This window comes from Chiloscyllium plagiosum, unplaced genomic scaffold (assembly GCF_037043375.1).
Source record: "Chiloscyllium plagiosum isolate Xiang-an unplaced genomic scaffold, Cpla_swu_hap1 HiC_scaffold_15, whole genome shotgun sequence".
NCBI lineage: Eukaryota > Metazoa > Chordata > Chondrichthyes > Orectolobiformes > Hemiscylliidae > Chiloscyllium > Chiloscyllium plagiosum.
Window position 1 is genome coordinate 15,910,762 of NW_028270153.1, and position 14,719 is coordinate 15,925,480.

General features: G+C 44.3%; 1 protein-coding gene across 1 annotated transcript in view; it reads right to left on the minus strand.

Moving 5' to 3' along the window:
- Positions 1 to 14,719, minus strand: part of ggt7 (gamma-glutamyltransferase 7) — a 66,555-nt gene that overhangs the window by 6,502 nt on the left and 45,334 nt on the right. Inside the window, exons 10-14 of the mRNA XM_087994767.1 lie at positions 10,373 to 10,461; positions 9,175 to 9,327; positions 6,380 to 6,497; positions 3,892 to 4,029; positions 2,744 to 2,843 (exon numbers count right to left, since the gene is read on the minus strand). Coding sequence (XP_087850893.1) covers positions 2,744 to 2,843; positions 3,892 to 4,029; positions 6,380 to 6,497; positions 9,175 to 9,327; positions 10,373 to 10,461 — 598 coding nt within the window. The remainder of the gene's footprint in view (positions 1 to 2,743; positions 2,844 to 3,891; positions 4,030 to 6,379; positions 6,498 to 9,174; positions 9,328 to 10,372; positions 10,462 to 14,719) is intronic.

The window sequence follows — 14,719 nt, forward strand, 5'->3', positions numbered from 1 at the left end:
AATAAGGGTGAAGATTCCCTCTAAGTCACACACCATCCTGATTTTGAACAATACTGACAGTCCTTCACTGTCTCGAAGTCAAAATCCTAGAACCTCCTTCCTAACAGCATTATAGATGTTCCTACTGCTGCAGTTCAAGAAGGAAGCTCACCAACACCTTCTGAAGGACAATTAAGGATAGGCAATAAATGCAGCTAGCCTTTTGCACATTCCACAAACAAATTAAAGGAAAAATTCATTGGGAGAGAAAATGATGGTGGGACTACTTGGAGAGCCCTTTCAAGGAGTTGGCACTGGCTCAAAGAGGTAAACTATCTTCTGTGCAGATCGTTCTCCGGTAATGCCGTAGTTGCATTCCAGCGAAACCTCACTTAATAGAAAATCGCTTAAGAGAAATAGTGGAGCCTATTGGAAAAGTGGGGTTGGGGCAGACCAGCAATAAATATCACTCGAACGCTCAAACATCACCTAAAGACCTAACGCAAAGTACAGCATAGCCTGAATGAAGGCTGAAATCATATTTACAAAGAAAACAAAAAGTAAATATAACACAGTACATTTAAAATTGTAAGAAAGCTGCTCTCTGCATAGTACCTCTCACAGAAAGCTGCTCTATCAGCAACTGACAGCGACTGGTACAGATGTTGCACACGCACGGAATGAGATGGAGACTTCAGCACGGACATTGGCGCATGCGCAAAACTAAGTGCACGATTTGCACTATTGTGAACGGAGGTAAGCGTTCTCCAAGATACCATTCCCTAATTCTTCAGTGATGTTACAGCCAAATCATGTTGCCAAAACTTGCATTACCTCAGAACTACCTGTACTGTAAGATTCTATTTGGCTGAGGGGTGACCTTAAAGAGGTTTATAAAATCATGAGGGGCATGGACAGGGTATTTTCCCTGGAGTGGGGGAGTCCAGAACTAGAGGGCATAGGTTTAGGATGAGAGGGAAAAAACTTAAAAGGGACCTAAGGGGCAACTTTTTCACGCAGAGGGTGGTGCGTGTATGGAATGAGCTGCCAGAGGAAGTGGGGGAGGTTGGTACAATTACAACATTTAAAAGGCATCTGGATGGGTAAATGAACAGTAAGGGTTTAGAGGGATATAGGTCAAATGCTGGCAGATGGGATTTGATTAGGTTAGGATACCTGTTCGTCATGGACGGGTTGGACCAAAGGGTCTGTTTCCATGGTGTACATCTCCATGACTCTATGACTCTAAGTCCATCAAAAACATTTAAGATATTACTTGATACATTCCCCACTTGCCCCAGCTGAATCAACGTAATCCCTTTTAAGAAACAGAGCCATCATGACCAGGAATGACAGCCACAGTCTTTACTCATAGTCAGGGGACAGAGATTTAGGGTAAAAGGTAGAAGGGATATTTTCTTTCCACCAAGAGCTTAACAGAGATTTTGAACACACCGTCTGAATGGAGGGTACAGCCAGAAATCCTTATCACTACTTGGATATGATCTTGAAGTGCCATAATTTGCAAGGTTACTTAACAAGATCCAGAAAGTGAGATTAGGCTGGATGACTCCTTGTTGACCAGGCACCAATGTGATGGGCCAAATGGTCACTTTCTGTGCTGTACATTTCTATTTGCCACATTTTGTCACAAATGTTGGACTTTTGAACCATACATTTAGCTGAAGTAAAAATGGCAAATCTGAATAAACAGCTCAACTCAGATACATGCCCAAGTGGTCGGGTTGCCTTGGGGAGAGAAAATCAAAACAGTTTTACCATCTTCGTGGCATCTCACAGAAAAAAAAGGTAGGTGCTGCTTGAGACAAAGATGCTAACACTGCGGGAAAGCAGGGGCAACGGATTTTCTGGTAATGACCGAGCTAGTGAGAGTGATGTTTCTGCACCAAAGAATGGGAACAGTACAAATTGGGGTTCTTGAACATTTTAAGAAATGGAGGGTTAATGAGGTGTGCCTTGCTAATCGTAATTGTATCTGGGAAAGTTCTGGTGGATGTAAAAGATCCAAAGCATGGGTTTGAAGAACGGCATGGAAATAACTCCACTGAAGGCCGGTATCCTGTCACCAAGTCGCCCTTTGTTTACAAGTGCACAGTACATGACACTGACCCAACTAGCTCAGACCCAGCTCCTAGAGTAAACAGAACCTCTGACACTACTGTTTATATCTATCAGCCAGGACTCCAAGATTGAACCAGATTAACACCCCCAACCAGGGAACTCATATTCTATGAGATCCATTTGGCTGACCTCATTTCAGTCGCCACAAACACCCCTCCCACTTAGAAGGAAAAAGGGCATAGATACTTAAGAACACCATCACCTGCAGGTTTTTCACCAAAACTTGGAACAATATTATGGTTCCCTCACTGTCACTGGGTCAAAATCTTAGAGCTCCCTCCCTAATAACACTGTGATCTACCTGGATTGCAGCGGTTCAAGAAGGTATCATCTTCTTTAGGGCAATTAGGAGTGGGCAATAAGTGCAAGCCTAGCCCGGGTGTTCTGATCAATACTCACATCTCAACCAAATTCAGTATCTAGTCATTGTCATATTGCTGTTTGAGGGACCTCACTGTGTAAATTGGTTGCTACATTTTCAAACTTACAGCAGTGACTAAGCTTCCAAAGTCCTTGGCATGTTATGAAGTGTTTTGGAATGCTTTGAGGTCAGGCAAGGCAAGTCTAACTGGAAGAAATTCATTTATATATTTTGAAATAGTAAATGGTTTGATTTACTTACTCTCAACCAGTAAAACATTTGGCTGAAGCTGTGGATAGAAACGGCCAAGGGCAAGGCTTTCATTCAGATGTTTGCGAAAGGAGAAAATGTTCAGCAAGACCTGCTCAGACACAAGAAACAAATGATGATGCGTAAGAGGAAGGCTGCAAACAGTGGATTATATTAGTTACATTCCTAGGTCTCCCCTATTGTTTCTAATTCACTGTTCACATAATTATATCCCATTTCACTGAAAGTGAATTGCTGACATTTACTTAGTCCACTTGAATACTGAAACACAAGAACAGGAAAACGTTATTCAGCCCCTCAAGCCGGTCCCACCATTCTCATAGATCATGGGCAACCTGTATGTCAACTCTCAGCTTCATACATGCAGAAAGATTTTTGTCACCTCAGTTTTGAAAGCTCTGATTCCCCTGACATCTATTGCCTGAATTACAGATTCTCCTGTGCCTTTGTGTGAATAGATGCTTCTTGACATCCCTCCTATATGGAGAAAGTGAGGACTGCAGATGCTGAAGATCAGAATTGAAAAGTGTGGCGCTGGAAAAGCACAGCAGGTCAGGCAGCATCCGAGGAGCAGGATGGTCGACTTTTCGGGCTTAAGCCCTTCATCATCCATTCCTGATGAAGGGCTTATGTCCGAAACGTTGATTCCACATGTTCCTCCTTGTTGACAGATCAAGCAAACTCAAGACCATCCAGATTAAATTATACTTGTTATCATTCTTCGTTACACAGAGGAGGTGAGCTATCTTTATTTTTCTATTTTTTTCCTAAGAATTTGTATTTAAGTATCTCTTGATCGTGACTGAGGTCTTCAGTAAGATGGTGCTGTAAGTGGCAACTTGTAAACTTTTCACTGTACTCATGTGAGTACATATGACAATAAAGCTAATTCATTCAATGGAATCTGAATCCATGTCCCATTAGCCTGAACCTCTGCATTACTAGTTGAGTGACATTACCACTGCACCATGGTCTCCCTTAAACGTCAGAATTGTGTTCTCTTGATTTCCCATTCGTAGTAAACAGTTTCTCTCCATTTAGCCTTAAGCAATTTTTAATGCCTTGAGCACCTAATATGAACACCCTTCAATCTTCTGTTGTCCCAATGAGCCAAATAAGAAATAATACCCCTCACTCACCTCAGTGAGGCTGCTCAGAGTGTTTGTCCCACCAGACGCTCCAAGAGAGAGGTATGTCCCACACATCCCTCGTAATGGCCGAACAATTGTGGGTAACAAAAAAGACACAGGCCTTTTGCCAGCTTGAATACTGTTCCTCTGAAATAAAAATAAATGTTTATAAGCATAGGATGAGGACAGGCTTCTATAGACCAAACACTTCTCTGTTCCTCCACAGATTCAACCCAATCCATTTACAGTTCTGAGGAAAGCTTTTTGGAAAATTCCTCCTCTCCTTATTGACAGCTGAAGCAAACTTCAAACTGTCCATGTTGAACTATAATTATTACACATTCTTCATTTCTCTGAGGAGATGAGCTATCTTCTTGGCGATAACCGAATGGCTTGCTAGGTTGCTTTTCCTTTGTTCATTTACAGGATGTCGGTACCACTGACTGGGCCCATCTCTATTTGCCCACGAGAAGGTGGTGCCTTCTTGAACTGCTGCAGTCCATGTGGTATAGGTAGACTCCTGATGCTGTTAGGGAAGGAGTTCCCAGTGACAGTGAAGAGATGCTGACATCATTCCAAGTCAGGATGGTGTTTTGTTTGGAGGAGCAGGTAATGATGTTCCTTTGTCTGTGCTGCTCTCGTCCTTCAAAGTGATAAAGGTCACAGGTTTGGAAAGTGCTGTCCAAGAAAAATTGGCGAATTGTGGGAGTTTAAGAATCAATTACAAAGGCAAGCAGTAGACATGATCTATTTGGATTTCCAGAAGGCCTTTGATAAAGTGCGGCACAGGAGGCTGCTAAATAAGGTAAGGGCCTATGGTGTTAGGTACAAGGTACTGACATGGATAAAGGATTGGCTGATTGGCAGAAGGCAGAGAGTAGGGATAAAGGAGTCTTTTTCAGGTTGGCAGTCGGTGACTAGTGAAGTTCTTCGGGGTCAGTGTTGGGGACACAACTACTCACATTATACCTAACAATCTGAGAAAGGAACTGAAGGCATTGTTGCTAAGTTTGCAGGTGACACAAAGAGATGTGGAGGGACAGATAGTGTTGAGGCAATGTGGAGAGACTGCAGAAGGACTTGGACAGGCTAGGAGAATAGCTTCAAAAATCTGGAGCACAAAGGGACTTAGGAGTCTGAGTTCAGGATTCTCTTAAAGTTAACATGAAAGTTCATTTGGCTGTTGGAAGGCAATTGCAATGTTAGCATTCATTTCCAGAGGGATAGAATACAAGAGCCTGTTTGTACAATGAAAGCTGCATAAGGCTCTGGTCAGACTGCATTTGAAATATTGAGAGCAGGTTTGGGCCCCATATCGAAGGAAGGAAGGAAGGATGAGCTGGCCTTGGAGGGGGCTCGAGAGGAGGCTTACAAAAATGATCCTGGGAATGAATGGTTTACCATAGGAGGAGCAGTTGAGGACTCGGGGTCTGTACTTGATGGGGTTTAGAAGGATGGGGTGGGGGGGGACGCGGGGGAGGTGGTGGGTGGAAGGGAATCTGATTGAAACTTACCAAATACAGAGAGGCCTGGATAGAGTGGAGGTGGAGAAGATGTTTCCACTAGTAAGAGAGACAAGGACTCAGGGCACAATCTCAGAGTGAAGGGACGGCCCTTTAGAACTGAGATGAGGAAGAATTTCTTCAGTCAGAGGGTGGTGAATCTATGGAACTCATTGTTGCAGAAGACTGTGGAGGCCAAGTCATTGAATGTATTTATGACAGAGATAGATAGGTTCTTGATTGGAAAGGGATTCAAGGGGAGAAGGCAAGAGAATAGGGTTGAGAAACACATCAGCCATGATCGAATGGTATGAGCAGACTCAATGGGCCGAATGGGCTAATTCTGTTCCTATACCTTATGGTCTTATGATCACTGCACTATTGTACTTTAATGTGATTTCAGATCATGGAGAAAATAAACCAGTCAGGAGGAATGGTGAGGTATTGATTTAATAGCATAGCGTTTTGAATGGTGGCAGTGTGTTACAGCTATTTCCAGGAGTTCAGGTTGTAGTGGAATGTACACATGTGTCTGCATGTTGGACTCTGGAGCTCTGGGCAGTTAATGATAGATGCTGGAAATCTGAACAGGACATTGGTGGAAACATTCAGTATCTGTGTTTAGACAGTGACAGAGAGAATACAGAGTTAACATTTCAAAACAATGCTTTTTCATCAGAAGTAGCAAGTTAAGAGGCGCACTAAGCTTTGAGCAAGGGGTGGATGGGACAAGGACAGAACACGTTCACAGAACACTGTGAAACCCAACAGAATGATAAAAGAGTTGGTCATCCTGTTCCAAACAGAATGGTGATGAGCAAGAACAGAAATAAAGAAAGATGTGCCCAGAGTAGATAAGCTCATGATGGCAAGAAAATAAACCAAAACAAGCAGAGATACAGAAACAAAACAGTGCACAAGTTATGGTCCCAAGATATCTCGTGGCGATTTTTAAGTGAAGATGGGGAGTTACTTTAGTGAAGAGATTTCCTTACAAGGTTCGCTGTGGAATTGTCTTGCGCTTTGTTCGACCAGGAAAAGTCCAACATCTGGCTGTTCAGAAGAACCCCAGAGGCCGTCATGATTCCACTGCCAAATGGACGGTTCAAGGAGCTGTAGAATAGGTAAAGAAACATTTGTTTTATGTTGATACTCGTGCAGGCCAGGCATAGTTCCAGTTCACATGATGTGTTTCGGGATCCCCACTGGAATATCCTTTGCTTTGCTTATTAATTAGCAATAACTTTTAGCTGAACGATGTGAGACTTCTGGAATTGTAACTTACCTACGTCTGAAAGCACTTGAAAAGCAATTAATGCTGTTGAACAGCAGTAAACAGCTGCAAAAAAGGGGCAGAAGAAGATCTCAAAAACAGCAACCAGATTTAAAATTTAGAAGACCTACAGTGTGGAAATAGGCCATTTGGCCTAACAAATCCACAATGACCCTCCGAAGAGTAACCCACCCAGACCCATTCCCCTACCCTATTACTCTACATTTACCCCTGACTAATGCACCTAACCTACACATCCCTGAACACTATGGGCAATTTAGCATGACCAATTCACCTAACCACATCTTTGAAGGAAACCAGAGCACCTGGAAAAAACCCACGCAGACAGAGGGGGAGAATGTGCAAACTCCACACAGACAGTCACATGAGGCTGGAATCGAACCCGGGTCCCTGGTACTGCGAGGCAGCAGTGCTAACTGCTGAGCCTTCCTGCTATCCCATGGAGGATCATTAATGAGGCCCAATAGTTGAAAGAGCCCAAGACTCAAATTTTCTCTGTCAGATGGTAATATAATCTGTGGCCACATTCCTGCACTACAGCGTTAAGGGCTGTCAGTATGAATTTATAAAGTATCACTGAGAAGTAGATAACATTCTGTTGAGCAAAGTAGCATTGGGAGGCCATGTGACCTTTGCCTTCCTGCCAATATACATGCAACGCAAGGATCCCAAGTTAATTTCTATGTCTGGACGAAAGATCATGGAGTGGGGGGATGTGGTTGATGGTTTTCGGTAGTCACCCCTCCTGCTTTATATCAAGATCACAATTATTTGCAGATCTAGGGAAACCCCACTCCAGTTCCCTGACTGACAGCATGTCCATGGCTGGATAGGCCACCACATTCCCACCTGGAGCTGAAATAATAGCAGACAGGCTGGCCAGTCACAGGCCGTCAATTAGTCATTAACTGTCTACTTTAGCGGTTCAGTTTTGGGGAGGGGGGACATAGAGCTTGCACATTCCTGTTTGGAATTTTGTGGAAGGAGGTGGAAAAGTTCTCCTATGCCACTGTCCCAGCTGATTAAGTTCCCTTCCTGCTGCCAAGCCCGCTTTCTCCAGAAGGTTCCGCTCTAGTTGCCAATGACGATATTTCTTCTCAGATAAAGGCAGGAAAATCTAGACCAGTAAAGGAAAAGTATGCTGCTTAAGAGACACTAAGTAGACCATTTCAGTGATTACAAGGCAGTATAGCTTCATGAAGAAGGAGATATTAAATGCAACAAGAGAATACCTACAATCCTAATACTTAACCACATATTCCTTCTCTAACTGCAAATGTGAGTGTGTGTGTGCAATCACACAAGTGTAAGAGTGGTTATAATCATATATGTACTCAGTGTCGAATAATAGACATTTTATCTTTCTCTTAAAGTGCATGAGAAATCCTGTCACTTGGCTGCTGCTGACAGTTATAGAATTCCACGGTTACAATGTTTTTGTCTTAAATGAAGTATGTGTTACCAACACCAAGATGGCCGACAGAAATGGCCACCATCGAATCTTTTTGAAACCAATGCGCACCCAGTGCTGGGATTCAGCACAAACTCTGCACATGTGCATGAGGCACACAAGCAACCCTCGCTCTACGCAGTATTCTTCTCCGCTTAGGCTCCAACTCTCCAGCTCCACATCCTTTCCCCCAACCCCATTTACAGCTTCACTCCCCACTCTGTCTGGCAGTCTCATCACTGCATCTGCATGGGCAATGAGTGTGGGAAAAAATATGCCGTCTTTGATTGTGAAACCATCTCTATCGTCCCTGTAACTAGTGCTGCACCTCAAGATATTATGATATTGGTGTGGCATGATGGCTCAGTGGCAAGTGTTGCTTCCTCACAGCGCCAGGGACCCCGGTTCAATTCCACTCATGTAGAGGTTGCACACCCTCCGTGTGCGCGTGGGTTTCTTCTGGGTGCTCCGGTTTCCTCCCACAGTCCAAAGATGTGCAGGTTACGGTGGATTGGCTATACTAAATTGCCCATACTGCCCAAGGGATGTGTAGGCTACATGGATTAGTCATGGTAAATGTGGGGTTACGGGATGGGGTGGGTCTGGATGGGATGTCCTTTGGAAGGCTGGTGCAGAATCAAAGGGGCGAATAACCTCTTCCTGCACTGTTGGGATTCTGTGATAGCAAAGTGAGTGATAAAAATGAATGCATTCCTCCAATCTCCTTTAAGGAATGGAATATGCCAATCTTACCTGGTCTGGTCTATACTTGACCCCAGACCTACAGCTATTAGGAATGGGCTATAATTGCTGGCCCAGTCAGCAACATCTTCTGACCATGAGCAAAAATTTTTAAAATGATAACAAGTACAATCAACAATGCCGAAGTTAAAAACGGTTCCTTCTAATGACTTGCTAATGGGAAAGACCTCACTCGCAAAGTAGATTACTGCGAATAAATCAGTCACTGAAAAAGGAAGAGCTCAACTTGATCAGATTCCCAAAGGTCCAACAGTGCTTGAATGCAATGAATAATTCATTTTCACCTCACAACAGAAACAATGAAGTCATCAGGTCCAAAGACGTGCACTTGGCTTGCCGAAGAACCAGTCTCCAAGGAGTAGAAGGGCAGATAATGAGCAGGAGGGAATGCCGCACTATCATTAATCAATTGATGCAGAATTTTGGCTTCTGATTTGCTGGACAGAAGAAAAGAGAAAAGGAAGAGGTTTTCAGCAGGATGGATATGACGGCGAAATGAAATGGACTAAATTTCCTCAAAGGTAATTCTGACCCAGAAATTCTGCTGTAGCTTTAGCAGAAACGGCATGTCGGTTATTCCGCTGTTCTGCAGCTTCTGCATCTCTTCCTACTGAATTTCCATTAAAATCAGGAGAACCCCTCACTGAAGCACAACCCCAAAATGACATTGCTGAAAGGATTTGGTACTGAAAGGCCCCCGTTTAAAAAATACAAGGCATTGTCAAATCTCATCATAACATATCACAAACATTGTGCCAATGTGTTATAAAGGCACCCTATGCCTTTACAATAATATATACTGTATTACTGACTGAGATATGTTGCGGCAGCTTTGCCATCTTGCATTCATCAGAACAAATACAAGAAAGCCAAATTTTCAACAGTGACACTAATTTATACTACAGGAGAAAGGGTGCTGATTGGTTGCAAGCCAATTCTGACTGACCGAGGCATTACTGTGGAGATGAAATATGAGGAACAAACTTTATAAACTCGCAGGTAATTCAAAAAATGCGCAATTGCTTTTATTTGCAGAGAATCAGACCTTACACATGAATCCACTTTCTCTTGCAAGTGGAAATGAGCCATGTTACAACCTCAATTGGTTATCTTTACAGAGTTATAAGTGTACCTTTGGCGCACTTAGGGTTGTTTGGCAAGTGTTGCTCAAATGCAGAATCATATCTAACAGCTGAAATTTGTTTTGAATTTGACAAGCCCAGGCTGTTTGAACTCAGTCTGCATTCTATCAACTACAAACAACTCAAGGAACATGCAATTGGATTTCACAGTTGGGACATTCCACCAATATACAGAGTGCACTGAAAATCAACCCTTCAGCCAGGTTTCTGAATGAGATACCACGTTACTAAGCCATAGCTCTAAATAATAAGATGATTTTGCAAAAAGTAATGGCTGAAAGTCTTGAACTGGTTGAAAGTTTTTCTTTGAATAAAGAATAATGAAAATTAAATCTCTTACCTGAGCATCTGCTCGATCAGTTGAGTAACAGTGGAATTAAAGAAAGGGTCACTAAGGCTGCTCGCCAAGGCTAAAGCAATTTTCAGTGACTGAAGATAAAAAGAATAAGGAATTAGCAGGGCACGTGAGGATGGCAAACTACACCTTCATTTTAAGAGGGCGGAGCTCAATGGATCATCAGGAAGCTGGAAGACAAAACACAAATCTGCAGCTCCTCCAACTCCTATCACTTCACCATTACCAACAGCTATCTCTGACACACACCTTCTGGAACATTCTCCTCAAATTTCTCTGCCTTGTCATCTCCTCCACGTTCCATCGGCTTCTTCGCTTCAACAAAGCTCTCAGCACTTCCCAAATCTTTAACTTCCTCCCGAACTGCAGTCCACTTTTTATCTTCTGACCGTTATAGGATTCAGCAACATTGGCCAGAATTTTCCTAAATATCACCCCTCACTCCCTCCCCAAAGGGCCCAGTCTCCTAGCTTGAGGGATACTTTGCAGAGAGGTAAGAAATCTACTCAGAATCTTACAGGAATGAGGACAAAGACTGCCTGAGGCTCCATATGGAGGATAGGGTGCATTGATGTGTACATTCCCCTCTCCTCGGCTTGGAAACAGAGGACTGTTAATGTCTCTGAGGAATACTGTATCTATCTCCTCTCTTTGTGGACCATTTGTCCGCTTGTAGGTGACTTCACCCCCTTCACATAATCATGATCTGGAGACGCTGGTGTTGGACTAGGGTGGACAAAGTTAAAAATCACACAACACCAGGTTATAGTCCAACAGATTTATTTGGAAGCACTAGCTCTTGGAGCGCTGCTCCTTCATCGGACAACCACCTGATGAAGGAGCAGTGCTCTGAAAGCTAGTGCTTCTAAATAAATCTGTTGGACTATAAGCTGGCGTTGTGTGATTTTTAACCTTCAGGTAATGCCTGTGCCAGATTTTCTAATGGCAAGATGGTTGTTACTCCAGTGTCAACGGGAGTTGTACATGGGAGCACTATACATGGGAGACCTTGGAATACAGGTTCATAGCTCCTTGAAAGTGGAGTCGCAGGTAGATGCGATAGTGAAGAAAGCGTTCGGTATGCTTTCCTTTATTTGTCAGAGTATTGAGTACAGGAGTTGAGAGGTCATTTTGCAGCTGTACAGGACATTGGTTAGGCCACTGTTGGAATACTGCGTGCAATTCTGGTCTCCTTCCTATCAGAAGGATGTTGTGAAACTTGAAAAGGTTCAGAAAAGATTTGCAAGGACGCTGCTAGGGTTGGAGGATTTGAGCTACAGGGAGAGGATGAATAGGCTGGGATTGTTTTCCCTGGAGCATTGGAGGCTGAGGGGTGACCTTATAGAGGTTTATAAAATCATGACGGGCATGGATAGGATAAATAGGACTTTTCCCTGGGGTGGGGGAACTCCTGAACTAGAGGGCATAGGTTTAGGCTGAGAAGAGAAAGATATAAAAGAGACCTTTTTCACGCAGAGAGTGGTATGTGTGTGGAATGAGCTGCCAGAGAAAGTGGAGGAGGCTGGTATAATTGCAACATTTAAAAGGCATCTGGATGGGTATATGAACTGGAAGGGGGATTTTGGCTGAGTGCTGGCAGGTGGGACTAGATTAGGTTGGGATATCTGGTCGGCATGGATGAGTTGGACCAAAGAATCTGTTTCTGTGCTGTACATCTCTATGACATGAAGTAAAATAGTTACTGAGTAAATGGTGGACGATTAGTTACATAGTTTAACCTTTAAGTAACAGGCCCCATACTTACTCCAACTCCACCTCTCCGAGACTCCTTACAGTCGCCAAACGCTGACTGGGCACCTTGCCCAGGGATCTAACACCCTATAGACCCAACACCCATACCCCCAAACCCAGAACCCAAACCGCATACCCCCCCAACCTGGGACCCAAATACCAATAGTGTCCCACCCCCCACCTGGATCTGTTACTCCATAACCCCCCCAACTTGGGACCCAAAACCTCATATCACCCCACCACCCCCAATAGTACCTGTCACCCCTCACCTCCCCAACCCATAGCCCAACTGGAACCCAACCCAGGATCCAACACACCTCACCACCCAATCTGTAAACAACACCCCAAACTCCCCTGACCCCAGAAACTAACACTCCATACCCCCAATCTAGGAACCATCAGTGACCCCTCCTCTAGGAACCGCCCACCAAACTCCCTGCCAAAACTCAATCCCACTTCAACATCCCTCTGACAGATCCCCTCCCACTGCAGTCTGATCGGATCCCCTCTCGGGACCCCTCCAGACTGGGTGCCCAAACCCCCGCCTCCTCAGCCTCATCTCCAGATGTGATTACCCTGGCTCTGCAGTCAGAACAGGCCCGACCACCTGGTGCTTGACTCCGACTAGCCCTCCCTAAATCCCCGGATCTGAACTCATTCCCCCCCCACCTACCTCCAGCTCTGACTGGACCAACCTGACCCCTCGAGCCCTAATACCCTCACCAGCCAGACCACACCCTATCTTACTGTCAAACCGACCCAACTTGACCAGAGCCCCCTGGGCCTGACAGAACATGATTGGACACTCACCTTTCCACACAGGACCACGCTCACTCATACCCACCTCTGCTGGACGTATATTCCCTCAGGGCCAACACCCATCGTCCCCACCCTACCCCATGCTGGACCCACATTCTCTCACCCATCATGACTTCCCTAAACAATGCATCACTTACCTGTCCGGCTTTCCACCTTGCTACCTTACCTCCTTCCCACAGCAACCTATCAACTGGACACCCTACCCAGTTGGCACCCTAACGCCTCCTCATTTGGCATCCAACACAGCTGGCACACTGCACCCAGGTGTAAGTGAGGACTGAAGATGCTGGAGATCAGAGTCAAGATTAGAATGGTGCTGGAGAAGCACAGCAGGTCAGGCAGCATCCGAGGAGCAGGAAAATCAGCCTTTCGGGCAGGAGTCCTTCGTCAGGAATACGGTCGTAAACAAAGATTTTCACTGTACTTAGGTGCACATGACAATAAATCAATCAATGAATCAATTGTGAACACTACACCCACCCAAGCTGATGATGCCATGCCCAGCCAGCATACCACTTTCCTGGTATCTGACCCAACTTTCACTGTCACCATCTCGTAGCCCACCTCCCAGCGCCCTCAGCTCGCATGCACCTTCCCTATTTCCCTCTGACAGTAGCTGTCAAAGTGGCCATTGAGATCTTTACATTTCAGAATGCAGCAATTGACTGCTGTGAAAAGGGGAAGTGTGTTGTCTCCCTCTGACAGTCCTGCACTACAAGAGAACTATCAGAATGGAAGCACGGTTTGATTGATTCATTGATTGATTTATCGTCACGTGCACCTAAGTTCAGTGAAACCTTTTGCTTATGAGAAGTACAGGCAGATCATAGAAAGGACGTACAGATCATAGAGTGTAGACAGAGGCATATAGGTGTGTGTGCTAGGCAAGATCAGCGTTATTTGAAGCTTCCAAAGGAGACTGAAATAACTGTATCTCATCACCAAGTCACCCTTTATTTACTTGCACATGGTACACTGTCTATGGCCAGCCAGCTCAGAGTCAGTTCCCTGCACTAAAGGAGATTCTAAATCCCCTGTTTAAGTCTTTTTAAAATTGAATTCAATGGCTGGATTCAAACCCAGGTCCCATTATTCTGGGTTTCTGGATTAATAAGCAAGCGATAATTAAACTAGTCCAACACCTCCCTATTCCCTGTTCATGTTGGTCAGCCAGAGTGTCCTGATTGGTCTAGGTTAACAACCCCAATCAAGGACCTTTTAGTCAACAAGATCCACCTGGTTACAATCACTACAGAGACCTTAGCGGAATTTCCTCACAGAAATGCAGAGCTCCCTGTTTTTATTTAAAAAAAGGCCAGGGATGGCCATCTGTGTGGAAAACCTGGCCTTTAGTATCTCTGAACCTAGGAAATTGCACAGCAGTATAAAATAAGCAATTGTCTACATCAAGTCATTTGACAATTAAAGACAGATAGGTACAGAATCTCTCTGGTGGCCCTCATACATTCTCTTGTGTGGCCTCTTTACAGGCCGTAAATGAGGGTGGTAGTCAATTTAATCATTGGCTGACGAAAATACATTGGAAACTTGGTGATTAAACCTTCACATCATGACTGACTTGAAATCAGTACAGGTGATGGCCTAGTGGTATTATCACTTGACTGATAAAATTTTTGCTATAAATTCTGTCTTAGGATTGAGCCCTCCACTATCACCTGATGAAGGAGCGTCGCTCCGAAAGCTAGTGTGCTTCCAATTAAACCTGTTGGACTATAACCTGGTGTTGTGTGATTTTTAACT